Here is a 16,431-nt window from a genome sequence, read left to right as displayed (position 1 = left end):
TAATATATATAATTATATATATATATATTAAACTACACATGTGACCAATATGAGGACAGAATTTCAGAGCTAGAAAACAGTGATGGCTTCAAAAGATCAACTACTCAAAGATCTTAAAAGCAACAAGAGAACATGAAAAATGGATGAAGTAGCTGATAGATGACACAAATAAGACTAAGGATAATTGGAATGAAATAGCTGAAAACAATAAAAGTGGCATAAAAAACCTGTTCATGGAAACAATGGCAGAAAATTTCCCAAATGTAGGGAAAGAAATAAACGTATGTGTAAATGAGGCATATAGAGTTCTAAATAGTGACAACCAAAAGAAAAACTCTCCATGTCACATTTTATTCAAAGTACCAGAGGTGACTCCAGGGACAAAAATCTTAAAAGCTGTTTGAGAAAGGCAACAAATCACATATTAAGTTAAACTCATTAGAATCACAACAGACTTATCTACACAAACCGTAAAGGCCAGGAGTGGTTGGAGTAAAGTATTTCAAGCCTTAAAATATAACAACTTCCAATCCCAACTTATGTATTCTGCAAAGCTTTCCTTCAAAATTAATGAATAAGAATGTTCCACGACAAGGAGCACCTCAAGAATTTCATGGCCAACAGAGCAGCATTACAAAACATTCTTAAACATATCCTAGAAAGAAACAGTGGAACCAGCAATACCAGTAAGTCAAAAAGAATGAATACACCTGGTAGGATGACCAGCTAAGCATAAGGAAATCAGCAACAGGAAATGATGCAATGACAAGAATAAGTCAGTATCTCTCAGTAATAACCCTCAGAATGAATGGTCTCAATTCCCCAATCAAAAGACAGATTGGCAGAATGGATCTAGAAACAAAACCCAGTGATATGCACTATGCCAGAAACCCATTTAATTAAAAAAAGAAACTTATAGATTAAAAAAATCAAAGTATAGAAAACAATATTTCAGATAACAGAAACCCAGAAATAAACAGGAGTAGCTATCGTAATTTCAGACAATGTGGATTTCAAGCCAAGACTAATCAGAAGAGACAAAGAAAGTCACTACATATTGGTTTAAAGGAACAATCAATAAGAAGAGACAACAATCAAATATATATGCACCAAAAATTGCCACACCCAACTTTATAAAACAAACAGTGGACATGAAAAAAATCAGGTAAGTACCAGTGTAGTAAATGGGGGATCTCTGTACCATACTGTCACAAATGGACAGATCAACTAGACAAAAAAAAAAAAAATCAGTTGAACCAAACCTTTGAACAGATGAACTTAATGGATATATTCAGTGGTTGCACCCAACAACAACAGAATTACATTCTTCTTAGCAGCACATAGGGCTTTCTCCAAAATAGAGTACTTACTAGCGCATAAGACATGCGCTAAGTAAATGTAGAAGAATCAGAATTATCCCATGCATATCATCAGATCATAGTGTAATGAAACTGGAATTCAATGGCAACAGAAACTTTGTAAACACATGGAAATTAAACAGTACCCTCTTAAATAATCAATGGGTAATGGATGAGATTAAAGAAGAAATTAGATAGTTCCTACAGTGAAATAATAATGCCAGTATGACATACCATTTAGAAGCTATGGGACATAGTGAAAGGAATCTTAAGGGGGAAGTTTATAATGTCGAATTGCCACATCAGAAAAACAAAATGAGCTTAGATAAATAACCAAATGTTGTTCCTCAAGATCCTACAAAACAAACAGACAAACAATAAAAAGAACATGCCAAATCCAAAGCTAGTTCAATACAGGAAAATATAAAGATGACAGCAGAAATTAATAAAATTGAAACTAAAATAATAGAAAGAATCGATGAATTGAAAAGTTGGATGTTAGTAAGTACTTTGAAAACCTGTAATGTAATAAAATGGAAAACTCAGAAGAAATGGATAGATTCCTAGATACATATGAACTAGAAAAGCTAAACCAATTTGATCCCTGGAGAAAGAAAGCAAGAAAGAGAGAGAGAGAGAGAGGAAGGGAGGGCAGGCTAAACCAAAAAGATATAAAAATCCTGAATAATCCAATATCAGTCAGTGAAATTGAAGTGGGGGGAAAAAAAAAAACTACCAAGAAAATTTCTTGTTCAGGTCCAGACAGATTCACTGTCAGAGCTCTATAAGAACTTTAGAGATCTAATGCCAGCATTTCTCCATCTCTTTAATGAAATAGAAAGAGAAACAGTACCTTTCCCAATAACATCAAGAAAAATGAAATACTTAGGGATGAACATAACCAAGGAAGTGAAACATCTCTTAAATGAAAACCACAGTACACTGAAAAAGGAGGTCGAAGAGGACATCAGAAAATGGAAAGGTAATCCCTCTTCTTGGATAGCCAGAACTAATATAGTCAAAATGGCCTTACTTCCAAAACTGTTATACATATTTAATGCAATCCAAATAAAAATACCAGTAACTTTCCTCACAGAAGGAGAGAAAGCAATCCTAAAATTCATATGAAACCATAGGAGACTTAGAATAACAAAAGCAATTCTGGGCAAGAAGGGTAAGGCAGGGGCATTACAATCCTGAACTTCAAATTGTACTTCAAAGCTACAGTGATAAAAGCAGCATGGTTTTGACAAACAAACAAACAAAAAGACATGTGGATCAGTAGAACATGATAGAGGATATAGAAACAACTCCAAGCACATTCAGCAACCTCCTCTTTGACAAAAGGGCCAAATCTTTTCCCTGAAAGAAAGATAGCTTTTTTAACAAATGGTGCTGGGAAAATTGCCTCTTCACATGCCAAAAATTAAACGTGGACCCATATCTCTCACTGTGCACTAAACCAAAATAAAAATGTATCAAATATCTTAATGTTAAATCAGAAATGCTTGATCTGCTGGAAGACAAAACAGGTGAAATTTCTGAAGACATATGTGTAGGGAGACTTTCTGAACTGAACCTCAGTTGTACAAGAACTAATACCAAGATCACATCAAATTGAAAAGCTTTTGCACAACAAAGGAAACTACCAACAGAGTGAAGAGACAACCCATAAAATAGGAAAAAAATTTTGCCAGCTACTCCTTGGACAAATGACTAATATCTAGACTATATAAAGAAAAAAATAGACTGCCTGAATTTAAAGACTCAGTCAAAAATTGGTATCTGATATAATTAGATACTTCTCACATTAAAAAAAAAAAAAGCTAATACAGTGGTTGTTTTGTTCAGGAACTTCATTCCACAATTCTGGAAAAGATGGCACCATTCATGTTTGTGTGGGAGAGATGGCTGCAGTTGTGTTTGTCATTCAATGTAGAGTTTGCAAATAAAAACAAAGTTTTGTCAAACCTGTGTTACAAACAAAAACAAAAGCATTCATGAACTGAAGTACTCCTGTGTATGAAAAGATGTTTAACATCGCTGGCCATTGAAGAAATGCAAATTAAAACAACATTGAGATTCCATCTTTCTGGAGAAAGAATGCCTGTCTTCCAAGAAATCAACCAGTGACAAATGCTGGAGAGACTCTAGGGGAACTTCTTCAGTGTTGGTGTGAGTATAAACTGGTAGAACCACTAATGAAATCGGTGTGGAGATTCCTCAGAAAACTAAAAATAGGAATTCCGTTTGACTCCACTATTCTTCTAGGTACATTTCTGAAAGAATTAAAAGATATCAAACCACAGTGATGCATATATACCCATGTTTATACCATTATGATTCATGATTAAATCCCGGAAGCAGCCTGGGTGTCCATCCACAGATGACTGAAGAATGTATACACAGTGGAATACTATTGTGCCATAAAGAAGAATAAACTTGAATCATTTATAGGAAAATGGATGCACTATGAGACCATATGTTAAGTGAAGTAAATCAGATATTCTACAAGGAATATAAGCATGTAATACACACATGCAATAATAAAAAAGTAATGTGAAACATACTGCAATAAAAGTAACTGTGTATGTTTATAAGAATGTGTGAGCTGTAAAATTTCTTTTTTAGTCATAAATTTGGGCGGATTAATTTTTTTCAAACTTTGGACTCCTGAGGGGTGAAGAAGGCGAGGCTGACAATTTCATGTCACTCTTGAAACTGATGATCTTGTAAGGAAGTGAATGTATGTTGAGAAATCCGTTCAAGAAACATTATTTTGTTTTTACTCTAAATACAAAAATAAATAATTTACTGTTGTAGAAGAGAATTATATTTTATATGAATTCTTATCATTTTGGCAACTCTTATTATTACAAATAATTGACCAGGTCCAAAACATTTATAACTTAATACTTACATATGTAAATGTAGTTTTTGGGGTGTCAATGGAAAGTCAGAACTTTACTGTGAAGTGAATAAAAGCTAGACATGTCTTATTAGACTTCCAGAGTAAAAGATGTCTGTTCTAAAGTGGCAAAGTTTCTTTTGCATTATTGTTTTTGTTTATTATTTTAATTTTTATTTATTTTTAAAGTGATAATGTGTCTTGTAGGTATAATGATTAAAATTATCTGGCCCCTTCTGTTTGAAGCTTTCTGAATTTCTTGATTTTCTTTTTTTTTTTAGCTTTTTTTTTTTGGTACTGGGGATTGAACTCAAGTCCTTGCGCTTGCAAGGCAGGCCACCGAACCGCTGAGCTAAATCCCCGGCCCTATGAATTTCTTGATTTTCATAGCTTTGTTGTCTACAAGAAACTCGTTGACACTGGTTCTAAATATCTTGAAATTTTTATTGAGGTATAATGTTTATTTTCATTTCATTCATTCTTTTTTCTTTCTTTTTAATTTTAAGGCAGGGTCTCACAAAGTTGTTTAACCTGGGGTCACACTTGCAGTCCTTCTGCCTCCCTGCCAACCAGAACATCACCACATCTGGCCTAAGAGTTGTGTAAAGCAGTGAAATTGTTAACTGCAAATAACAGTATTTCTGAGGAAGTTGTATATGGGAGTGGTAAATTAGGTTGATTTATGACTGATTGTGATGTACTACATTTATTATAACATTGAATTATAATTGTTAATGTCCTTGGTCATTTTTTTCTTTTACCCCTTTCTATTGTTTAACAATTTAATTTTAAAAATTTATTTTAAATAAATAATTATAAATTTTAAATAAATAATTTTATTTAAAAATTTATAAATAAAATTTAAATAAATAATTAAAAATTATTTTAGTGTGTGCTGTTTAACTGTTAACATTCAAAATAATGTTATTTTAACATGTAGTTAACAATTAACATTTTTATACCTATATATATATATATTTTGATCATATCCATCCTCACATTACCCTTCCTTATACCCCTTTCCTCTCTTTTGTTTTCCTTTTGTTTAATAATAGTTTTCCTTCTTTCATTTTATCTATTTTAGATTCCACATGTTAGGGAAAACACTTGATATTTGTCTTTTTCAGTTGGACTTACTTTGCTGAACTTGATGATTTTCAGGTCCATCCATTTTCCTGCAAATGATATAATTTCATTCTTTTTCATAGCTGAATAATACTCCATTGTATACATATACTTTTTTTTTTTAATCCATTCTTCTGTGATGAGCACCTCAGCTGATTCTGTAGCTTAGCTGTTGTGCAATAATCTTGGGTATACTGGTATCCCTATAGTATGATGACTTTTCATTCCTTCTGGTATGTACGAAAGAGATATTTATAGGTCATATGGTAGCTCTATGTTTAGTTTTTTGAGGAACCTCCATACTGATTTCCACAGTGACTGTACTAATTTACATCACTAGCAGCTATGTTCAAGGATACCTTTCTCTGTATTCTTACCAGTATTTATTGTCCTTTGTATTTTTGATAATCACTATTATAATTAGGGTGAGATAGGATCACCAGTATAGTTTTGATTTGCATTTTCCAAATGGTTAAAGATGTTGAACATTTTTTCCTATACTTCTTAGCCATTTGTACTTCTTTTAGGACATGTCTGTTCAAATCATTTGCCCATTTATTGAGTTACTTGATTTTTTTGCTATTTTTTGAGTTTTTTATATTCTTTATTGAAACAGTAGGTAGCAGAGAGTTTCTATTTTATAGGCTAGCAGTGTTGAGCCTATGGTCTCGGTCCTAGTTAGTGGGCTGAAATTTTTGCTATCCATCACACTTTCTCCCTTGTCTCTGATGCAGCTACTGGCTTGTCAAGTATCCCATAAATATTTAGTTATTAAATTATGTGCTAATAAAAAAAATACCCACATAGGTTCACAAAAATAATGTGTCCAAGGGTGTTCACCACAGTGTTTTTAGTAATTTTTGAAAATGAAAGCATTTTAAATATCCATCAGGGAATTTGGTGAATACATTATATTATAACCACATATGAAAATAAAGTGTCCAGTTTAATGGTTGTTAGTATTTTTACAGACTTGTGCATCAGTCTCATTTTAGAATATTTCACCCACCCCTGGAAGAAACCTGGCATCTTTGGCAGACACATCTGTATTTCCTCACCCCAAGCCTATCCTCGTCCTTCTCTGTACCTCCAGCCCCTGGCAGCCATTAATCTCTTTTCTGTCTCTACTGGTTTGTCTGTTCTGGATATTTTATATAAATGGAATCATACAACATGTGTTTTGTGACTAGCCTTTTCCACTTAGCCTGGTGTTTTCAAAATTCATTCATGTTATAGCATATATCAGTGCTTTATTTCTTTTCATTGCCCACAAATATTGCTTTATGTGTATATTCCACAGTAATACTCATTTGTATGAACATGCCACTGTCCATTTATGCACTCTTCAGTTTATAGGCCTGTGGACTGTTCCCACTTCTTGGCTGTTACAATTAGTACTGCCATGATGTTTTTTCCTAAAAGTTTTAAGTGGACCTACATTTCCATTTCTCTGGTTGCTACATACTACAGTGTATCTTGCTTTCCAGAGTGGCTGTGTCATAGAAGACCTTTTACTACTTGATTCGGTAATGCTACAACTTCTATAATAATAACTATCTTTGCCAGGGTCAGCAATTCCCAGCATTGCTCACGGATCCCTCTCTCTCAGGCCAAGGAGGATCAGGCTCACCACAAGTTATATTGGTGAGCCACACCCCACAGTCATCATCAGCCAGTTGTGAAGAAATAGCTTACCAGGTATGTAGTGTCATTTCTTCACCTGTATATACTTCAGAAGGGATGGTGGTAGAGAGCCACGTTGGGGGCCTGGGAGGTGGGGTGGGACTGGCTTTGGAGGGAGTTTCCAGCCAAACCCTGAGCAAAGGAAGGTACAGAGCTCTAAGGGCAGGTGTTGGATTTGAGGTTGTAGTCTCTGGGATTTGTTTTAGAAGGTATGGTTTAATGTCACAGACTTAGCTGGGGTGCTTCACAATGTTACATCTATCTTAAATCTGTTACTATCTTGTTTGCTTTTTTATCAGACTTCATATAGCTGTTTACATTTAGTTCTTCTCGTAGATTTTTTTGTAACACCTTGTTGACTCTTTCAAGTCTTATTATACTTTTTCATACGCGTATGCATATACATGTGTATTTGGGTAAGACCTGCTTGCCCCATCCCCCATTCTCACCACATTTTATTTAGGTCTCCTGTTAACTTTGTATGTATTGTTACAGTTGGGTAAATTGAGGCATAAGACACAGAGGAAAACATAATTTGCCTGTAGGGAATTAAACCACAGTGCTATTGCTTTGACCACACACACATTTGGGCAATTCTTCAATAAAATGATATTTTTAAAAAGACATTTCTGTGTAAATCATCCTGAGTTCATTATACATATTTTACAATACTAGAGGCTGCCACACACACACAAATATGTTGTTAATTGTACCTCTGGGAAATTTCCATGCCTTTGTTTATAATGATAATATTTCTGAACTTCTAAAATCTAACAAACTAGTAAGAGGAAATGAAGACTTTACTTAAAGAAGAGTTGAGGCAGTGGTTCTCCACCTGGAGTCAAATATGCAGCCTTCTGAGCTCTGTTTTTAGTGTTTAGTGTCTGCTATTTTGTCATCTTAAAAAATATGTACATTGAACAGATGTTGGTGGTCAGTGATAGGAACGGAGTATTTGTGGCTGGCTTAGCTACCCAGTGTCCGCCCTTGCCCCCAGGTTAAAGCCAGATATCCTCTATAAATTACATAGCTAGAATAAAGTAGGGGACGTGGCCCAAGGGACAGGGTATAAAATAAGCTTGGGCTGGGGCTGCAGCTAGGCAGTGGAATGCTTGCCTAGTATGTGTGAGGCTCTGAATTCCATTCCCAGCAACACACACACACACACACACACACACACACACACTCTCACTCTCTCTCTCTCTCTCTCTCTCTCTCAATCAATCACACAAATACACTATGTTTTGAGAATCTATACCAAGGGTTTATAGTTATGTTCCAGAAGCTGGTCAAGGGTAGCCCTTCAATTATCGTGTATAATTTGAGCCCCCTCCAAACCTGGTGAGTTAGCTACATTCTATAGTCATTGATGCCAAACAGAAAAAACCATTGACTTCATCATTATTTCACTATTTTTAATCTGCCCTTGTCATACTTTCTGTAGTGAGACCTCATTCGTCTCATAAGTTGTGCATCTTAATCCAGTTCCTGTATTAATATGACAAGTAAACAAAACTTTGGTATTTTTTATCTAATATTCAACATAATATAGTTACATTTTTATAGGATATACTTTTTTAATAGAGTATTCTTGTATTTAAATTAATTTGAAATTTTCACATTAAAGTGAGTAGTATGTGGTAATGTAGTAAATATTGAAATTTCGTCTAGCTTGTGATTTTTTTCCCCCAAAACTTAAAATGTTAATATCAATGTGAGGCACATAACAAATTAGCATCAGTGAGCATTTACAAAGAATATCCTCTTAGCATTTTCTGTAAATTTTTTCTATCAGGGCACAGCACTGCTTCCAACATCAGTTGATTTTAATCTCTAATATAGCCCTGGTGCTCCCCTAATGCACACAGTCATGTATTGAAGCCTGTAGACCCTGGCTCAGGCCTTACAACACCTTCCTGGCTTTGCCTGTGCCCATGCCTTTGGCAAGACCCAAGTGGGTTTATATGAACCCATTGTGAAGATGGTTGGAGCTCTGGACCTGCCTTCTGGCCTCGTATAAACATCCCTCCTCCTATACTTTCTTGCTAGGGGACTGTAGGCAGTCCTAATATGTATGAAGTCCCATTTATTTTATTTTATGTTTTTGGTACCAGGAATCAAACTCTGGACCTTGTGCTTGCGAGGCAGGTGGCAGAACCACTGAGCTAAATCCCATGCCCCTGAAGTCCCATTTTTAAAGCAGTTGATTAGCTGGGCATGGTGGTGTATGCCTGTAATGCTAGTACTTGGGAGGCTGAGGCAGGAAGATTGACTTGAGTTTGAGGCCAGCCTGGGCTACACAGTGAGTTCAAGGCCAGCCTGAACTATATAGTGAGACTCTGTCTCAAAAATCCAATGTAGCCCTTCAATTATCGTGTATAATTTGAGCCCCCTCCAAACCTGGTGAGTTAGCTACATTCTATAGTCATTGATGCCAAACAGAAAAAACCATTGACTTCATCATTATTTCACTATTTTTAATCTGCCCTTGTCATACTTTCTGTAGTGAGACCTCATTCGTCTCATAAGTTGTGCATCTTAATCCAGTTCCTGTATTAATATGACAAGTAAACAAAACTTTGGTATTTTTTATCTAATATTCAACATAATATAGTTACATTTTTATAGGATATACTTTTTTAATAGAGTATTCTTGTATTTAAATTAATTTGAAATTTTCACATTAAAGTGAGTAGTATGTGGTAATGTAGTAAATATTGAAATTTCGTCTAGCTTGTGATTTTTTTCCCCCAAAACTTAAAATGTTAATATCAATGTGAGGCACATAACAAATTAGCATCAGTGAGCATTTACAAAGAATATCCTCTTAGCATTTTCTGTAAATTTTTTCTATCAGGGCACAGCACTGCTTCCAACATCAGTTGATTTTAATCTCTAATATAGCCCTGGTGCTCCCCTAATGCACACAGTCATGTATTGAAGCCTGTAGACCCTGGCTCAGGCCTTACAACACCTTCCTGGCTTTGCCTGTGCCCATGCCTTTGGCAAGACCCAAGTGGGTTTATATGAACCCATTGTGAAGATGGTTGGAGCTCTGGACCTGCCTTCTGGCCTCGTATAAACATCCCTCCTCCTATACTTTCTTGCTAGGGGACTGTAGGCAGTCCTAATATGTATGAAGTCCCATTTATTTTATTTTATGTTTTTGGTACCAGGAATCAAACTCTGGACCTTGTGCTTGCGAGGCAGGTGGCAGAACCACTGAGCTAAATCCCATGCCCCTGAAGTCCCATTTTTAAAGCAGTTGATTAGCTGGGCATGGTGGTGTATGCCTGTAATGCTAGTACTTGGGAGGCTGAGGCAGGAAGATTGACTTGAGTTTGAGGCCAGCCTGGGCTACACAGTGAGTTCAAGGCCAGCCTGAACTATATAGTGAGACTCTGTCTCAAAAATCCAAAAAATAGGCTGGGGATTTAGCACAAGGTCCTGAGTTTGATCCCAAATACAGGAAAAAAAAAAAATCCCCAAAATAAATAAAACTGATGATTTTTGAACATGTTAGTAACATGTTAACATGTTAGTAGGTAAGAGAGATTGGGTGTGTGAAGAGCCTTGTTTTGAGCACAGGTTCTAGAACACAGTGATTTCAGCTGATGGCAGCTGCGAATGCTGTTGTCCTGGTCATTACACATGGGGCCTCTCTAGTGAAGTCCCTGAAACCAAAGACTTGGCTTGGCTTTTAAAATGTTTTTTTCTTCATACTTAATGTGAAAAGAAATTCATACTGATCCAGGCATAGTCATTCATGCCTATAATTCCAGCTACCCTGGAGGATGAGAGTGGAGGATCACAAGTTCATGGCCACCAGGGCAGCTTAGTAAGACCATGTCTCAAAAGTAAAACAGGCTGGGAAGATAGCTATGCATTCCCTGGGTTCAGTCCCTGGGGTGGGGGTGGGGGTGGGGGATAAAATCTATACTGAGATGACAGTATGTATACTCACAGTGTAAAATTGCCTCTAGCACAGGAGCTGTAGATAGACTGCCTTCTTACTGGCTTGTCTTCACAAAATCAACGAAGTTGCCTTCTGTATGACTGTTCCTGGGAGGATCTAGACACCAGACATACAGGGCTGACACCTTGAAGCTAGCAAATCAAAGAGACTGTCCAGCAGAAGCCTATCTTCCAGCAATTGGGCCTTTGTTCCTTCACACACTGCTTGAGGCACATTATCCCTTTTAAAATTAATTTTTGTATGGGAAAAGAGCAGACACTTGCTGCCAGGTGCCTGAGGCTGACTCTTTCTTGGGCATGGTGTGTGTTATTTAGCATGGACATCACTTTAAAGCTATGAAGTGTCCAAGAAGCACTGCTACATTTTCCTCAGGTAGTAGGGAACTATGATGCAAGAATGGCTTTGCATGACAAGGGTACACTGGTTAGAGCCAGGGCTACCTGTGAACCCAGTTCCAGCTTATTCCACACAGAATGCAGGTCCAGGCATTTATGTGGAGTTTCCTGTTAATTGGAATCAGCTGCTCTTCAGTGAGACCGTCTTCATAAGAAGTTAGGCTGTTTGAGGGAGATTTGGGATCAGCACAGTGGCAGAGTGTATATCTCACTCAGGACCTTAAAAAACACATCACTCTGACACATATCTCTCCTCTCCTTTTGGCAAGTGTGGTTTTAGCAATTTTCTACTAAAATTGAATTCACTCTGTGTTCTCATTTTTATGTACACAGTCATGAAAATCAGCAGAGCATTAATGATTTGCTCCACAATAGTTGTAGAAATGTGACTTAGAAGTGTTATTTCTGATGTGATGGTCTACTGATTCTACTGGTTATGCTAACAATTATCTTGCAGAAGTTTTCAAAGTTTAATTTGTCTTTCTTTGAATTAGGTAGACTATTGATTTCTCATGAGTGAAATGTTTGATTAAGTTATTCTGTATTACAATCATTATAACTATAATAAAACTATTCAACTACTATAAATCCATATTTCAAATGGAGACTATTAGGCAGCATTGTTTTATTTTGTTTTTTTCCCCATTAAGTTTATTGGTACTTCCAAGGTATACAGTACAGTTACATTCATCATTGGGATCTTGTACCTTTACATGACAGATTTTGGTTCTTATTTTTCCCCATACCCCTGCCCTCCCATAACCCCCTCCACCCTTCCCTATTTACAGAGACTTTGTCTCCATTTTTTCCTTTTCTTAAATTTTTTCTTTTCCCTTCTTTCATTTCCCCTACCCTTCCCACTTCCCCCTTTTTTCTCCTTTAGCCCTTTTGGCTGCATTGTTAACTAAAGATTTTGTTTTAGTTAATGTTCATTGCTGTTTCTTTTAATCACATAGTTTTTTTATTTGCAGTTGTAGGGTGGTTTTGGATTTTTCACTATTCCAGGGGTTTTCAGTTTTTTTTGACTCACAAGAAATACATTTTATGCAATGACCTTAGTGCCATGTGTGTTTTTATTGTTATTGTTGTTTTTCATATACATACATATGTAGACACACTCACAACACAAATGTTAGCCAGTTATAGGGGTGCCACCTGTCATCCCAATGCTCTGGGAAGTCGAGTCAGGAAGATCTCAAGTTTGAGCCCAAGCTGAGGAGCTTAGTGACTGTATTAGTTACTCATCTCTTATTACTGAGACGAAATAACCGACACCCAAAGTTAAAGAGGAAAGGTTTGTTTAGCTCAGTTTGTAGAAGTTTCAATCCATAATCAGATGGCTCCAAGGCGGAAGGGGGGAAACAATTCATGATGGTGGAAGACAACAAAAGCAAGGGAAAAGACAAGCCTCTTTGTGTCCCTTATAGTGTATCCAGGCTACCAGGATTAAGGTGGTGCGAAACCAATCAGTGTACTGATTTAGTAATCATATACCCTTAATCCTAACACTTACACTCTAGATTGAGCCACCTGTGACTGTGTGAGGCTTTGGGGGAACATCTAGACCCAAACCATAACAGCGACATAGGAAAACTTTGAATTAAAATTAAGAATTGAAAGCAGGAAAGAGGGTGCTAGGGAAGTAGTTTCATGCAAAGATCCTAGGTTTAATCCCAAGTGCCACAAAACAAAATAAAACACCTGCTCTGTGGTATGACACATATTTATAGTGTCTTTTCTCTTCTGAGCTTTTCTGTTTTATTCCTTTTTCCTCCATTCCCCTCTTTATTTTATTATTATAGCAAAAGTAATAACACGAGAGCATCTTGTAGAAATCATTTCTAAATATTTCTTCAATATTTACTTCTTCATGTTCTGGTGTTATGAAATAATATATGATAAACTAGGAATAAAAATATTTCTCAAAAATTTTCTTTATAATTGTTTCATTAAATCATCATATACTTCCACCCACAACACTGAAGTCTGATGTTTCTGTAAGCTAAGTAATAAACCCTTTGTGCTTTATTATTTTTTAAAGTGATGATAGCATCCCATTGAAATGATTTGAAAACCTGATGATTGGTTGGCATCCACAGTTGGGAGAAATGCTTTAGTTCAATCAAAGCTAAAGACACTGTTTGCTCTTATGGAGTATTTGTAGTGCATTTTGCTGAGAAAGATCTTCTGCCAAAGCAACAGCCTTTTTGAAGCAATATCATTGATACTACTCCAGTCTAAAACTACTACTCCTGATCAGCATCTATTGAATGTTTGCTTTGTATCTGGTATGTTCTTAGCACATATACCTTACATATACCTGGATTTGTCTTCACCACCCTGATAGGTAGGCATTGTTATACTCACTGTCAATGCTTCTTCACTGAGAAAATAGGCACAAAAGGGCTAAGTAGTGAGCCCAAAATATCCAAGAAGGCAGTGTTGGAGTGAATATGCACCTGGTCTGTGTGGCTCTAGAGAACATTCACTAACCCTGTTCTGTTGTCTGAGTTTTGCTTAGCCAGTACATAGTAGATTTAAGGATGCCAAGTCATCAGTGTACATTCTGGTCTAATAGAATGTTGATGTCCGTGGTATCTTTTCTAAGGTACAGGAATGCATGGGGGTAGTAGCTGCACCTGTGTTGGGTGTGCACCTGTTCCTATCTTGCTTGTCTATCAGTTCAGAGACCCCACTAGTCTAGTAATCACAGTACTCCTGACTTACACCAGGTGACCGATGTCTCTGCCCATCTGGCCCCTGGAGACCAGCCTGAGAAGGAATGTCCGGCCCACCAGTGCCTGGAGTGTGACCGCACCTTCTCATCAGCTGCAGTACTGATGCACCACAGCAAGGAGGTGCACGGGAAGGAGCGCATCCATGGCTGCCACATCTGCAGGAAGGCCTTCAAGCGTGCCACGCACCTCAAGGTACAGTGTAAATAAAAGACTATTTTGTTCTGACTGAGGTTAGTAATGTAAATGTGTGTACCAGGTTGTTTAATAATGGTCTACTGTGGTATGCAGTTGGGAAGATTGCATATTCATGTGCAGTTCAAATCAGTTTTTAATGCAGATTAAAATAATATTGGAACGTTATTTCTCTCCTGTCTGGCTGAAAGAAGTGTTTAAAGCTATCAGTACACATTGTTGAATTTAGGAAGAAGCAGACGCTTATGATGGCTGGTAACCGTGACCCAGTAGACGCTCATGGTGGCTGGTAACTGTGGCCCAGTAGGACTTCTCATAGGGGAATGAGTTGATATCTACAGAACATGTTTGTGCTCACTTGGGCAACTAACCCTCAGGTGTCTCTGTAACTATGCAGTGTGTACACACAGGTTCTTTACCTGTGTGGCTGCCATGAGAGGTGACAGAATGAGGAAGGCCCTGGGTGAAGTGGGAAGTGATGAGGAAGATCTCTGAATAGCCATTCAGATGGGTCCAGCCTAAGAGCCTTCTTTACAACGGAACATTGAGGAAAAGGGCACAGCTGGGTTAAAGCCTGGGAAATGCTACTGCAGCAGGCAGTCCAGGTCATCGTCTGCAGTTGCGTCATGTCAGTGTATGTCCTGGCTACATGGCAATTTCATTTCCCAACTCCCCTAATCTCAACCAGATAGTGAGCAAACATCACACAGTTCCCAGCTGAGGGACCTTCTGCAACATACCTAACTCCCCTCAAAACCATCAGGATCATTAAAAACAAGAAGATACTGAGAAGCAACCAAGAGAAGCCTCAGGAGCCATGATGACCAAATGTGTGTGTCAGAAAGTGAACATTAGCAAAAAACTAGTGAAAAGAGAATCAAGTATGGACTTTAATTATTAATGTATTGATAACAAGCATCCCATACTAATATAAAATGTTAACCATAGGGGAACCCAGGAATGTGTGAGAGGTGGATATATGGTACTCTCTACTCTCTGCTCAGTTCTTCTGTAAATTCAAAACTATTCTTAAACAGTCTGTCAGTAAAAATCAGTTCTGTACATGTGAAGACGTGACTACACAGCCAGTGTGCAGAAAAGAGAAAGTGTATGCAGGCAGCCTGCAGACAGACAGTCTCTGTGGTGTTCTCCAGGGGCTGCTACCCAGGCCACTGGGTGGGTGGGCTGGCCAGCAGGGCAGAACACTCTTGGTCAAAGGGGACACTGCTCTGAGAGGACATGTATGTGTTTGGACCCTTGGGCTTTGTGGCAGGGGTACGGGTGCTTGTTTTAGTGTATATACTCATTGTGTTTGTCAGTTTTTAATGAGTGTGAAACTAAAAGAAAGAAAAGTTCTGTTTAAATGAATAGTTCCTTTCTGAGGAACTGGAATACTTGGATCCTTGACATCCGTGTGCTTTTCTTATGGGTGTGGCATAGAGGTAGTGGTGTTGGGTGTGTTGTGCACCAGTGCTGTTGGTGGTGCTGGCCTCATCTGAATCTGCTGCAGCCCTTCCTTGTGCCTCCTCTGTGGAGACCTTCTCAGGGGCCCAGGGACCATGGAGCCTTGATCCTTCCTCATATTTGTTCTTCCCTCTCTGCTTGAAGGAATCCTGTCTCATTTCAACTAGACATCCACATCCAGCCAAGCAAGGCCTTACTGTTCTGGGAGAAATGCAGCTCATATGTGTTTCTTTAAAGCTGTCAGCTTAAATTCTCAGTGTTGCAATCCTATGCATGCTTTTGTCCTCTGGAGATAGACTGTAGGCTTATGAAGGAATCCATCCTGACCCGTGGACAGTCTGTTCCCTATATACTACCTCAGCATTCCTTTCAGTTGGCAGACATTGAGTGCCTACTGTGTGCAAAGAATATGGTCCCAGAAGCAGGTGGCTCCATCCTCAGAAAGTTGGAGCTGTATGTCATTTATATTAAGTGTGACACAGACTTGTAGAATAGAAACCAAGATTGAACAGGGAGCCAGGGATTTAGCTTAGTGGTTCTACTACCTGCCTCACAAGTGCAAGGACCGGAGTTTGATCCCCGGTACCAAAAA

At 37.7% G+C, this 16,431-nt stretch overlaps 1 protein-coding gene across 1 annotated transcript in view; it reads left to right on the top strand.

Annotated features, from left to right (window-relative positions):
- Positions 1 to 16,431, top strand: part of Znf236 (zinc finger protein 236) — a gene marked incomplete at its 5' end in the record, with an annotated part of 117,689 nt that overhangs the window by 90,363 nt on the left and 10,895 nt on the right. The window contains 2 exons of the mRNA XM_033757385.1: positions 6,958 to 7,089; positions 14,178 to 14,375. Coding sequence (XP_033613276.1) covers positions 6,958 to 7,089; positions 14,178 to 14,375 — 330 coding nt within the window. The remainder of the gene's footprint in view (positions 1 to 6,957; positions 7,090 to 14,177; positions 14,376 to 16,431) is intronic.

The sequence above is a fragment of the Fukomys damarensis genome, unplaced genomic scaffold (genome assembly GCF_012274545.1).
Source record: "Fukomys damarensis isolate Sample0158 unplaced genomic scaffold, DMR_v1.0_HiC HiC_scaffold_30, whole genome shotgun sequence".
Classification (NCBI taxonomy): Eukaryota; Metazoa; Chordata; class Mammalia; order Rodentia; family Bathyergidae; genus Fukomys; species Fukomys damarensis.
This window is presented reverse-complemented; position numbering and strand designations above follow the sequence as displayed.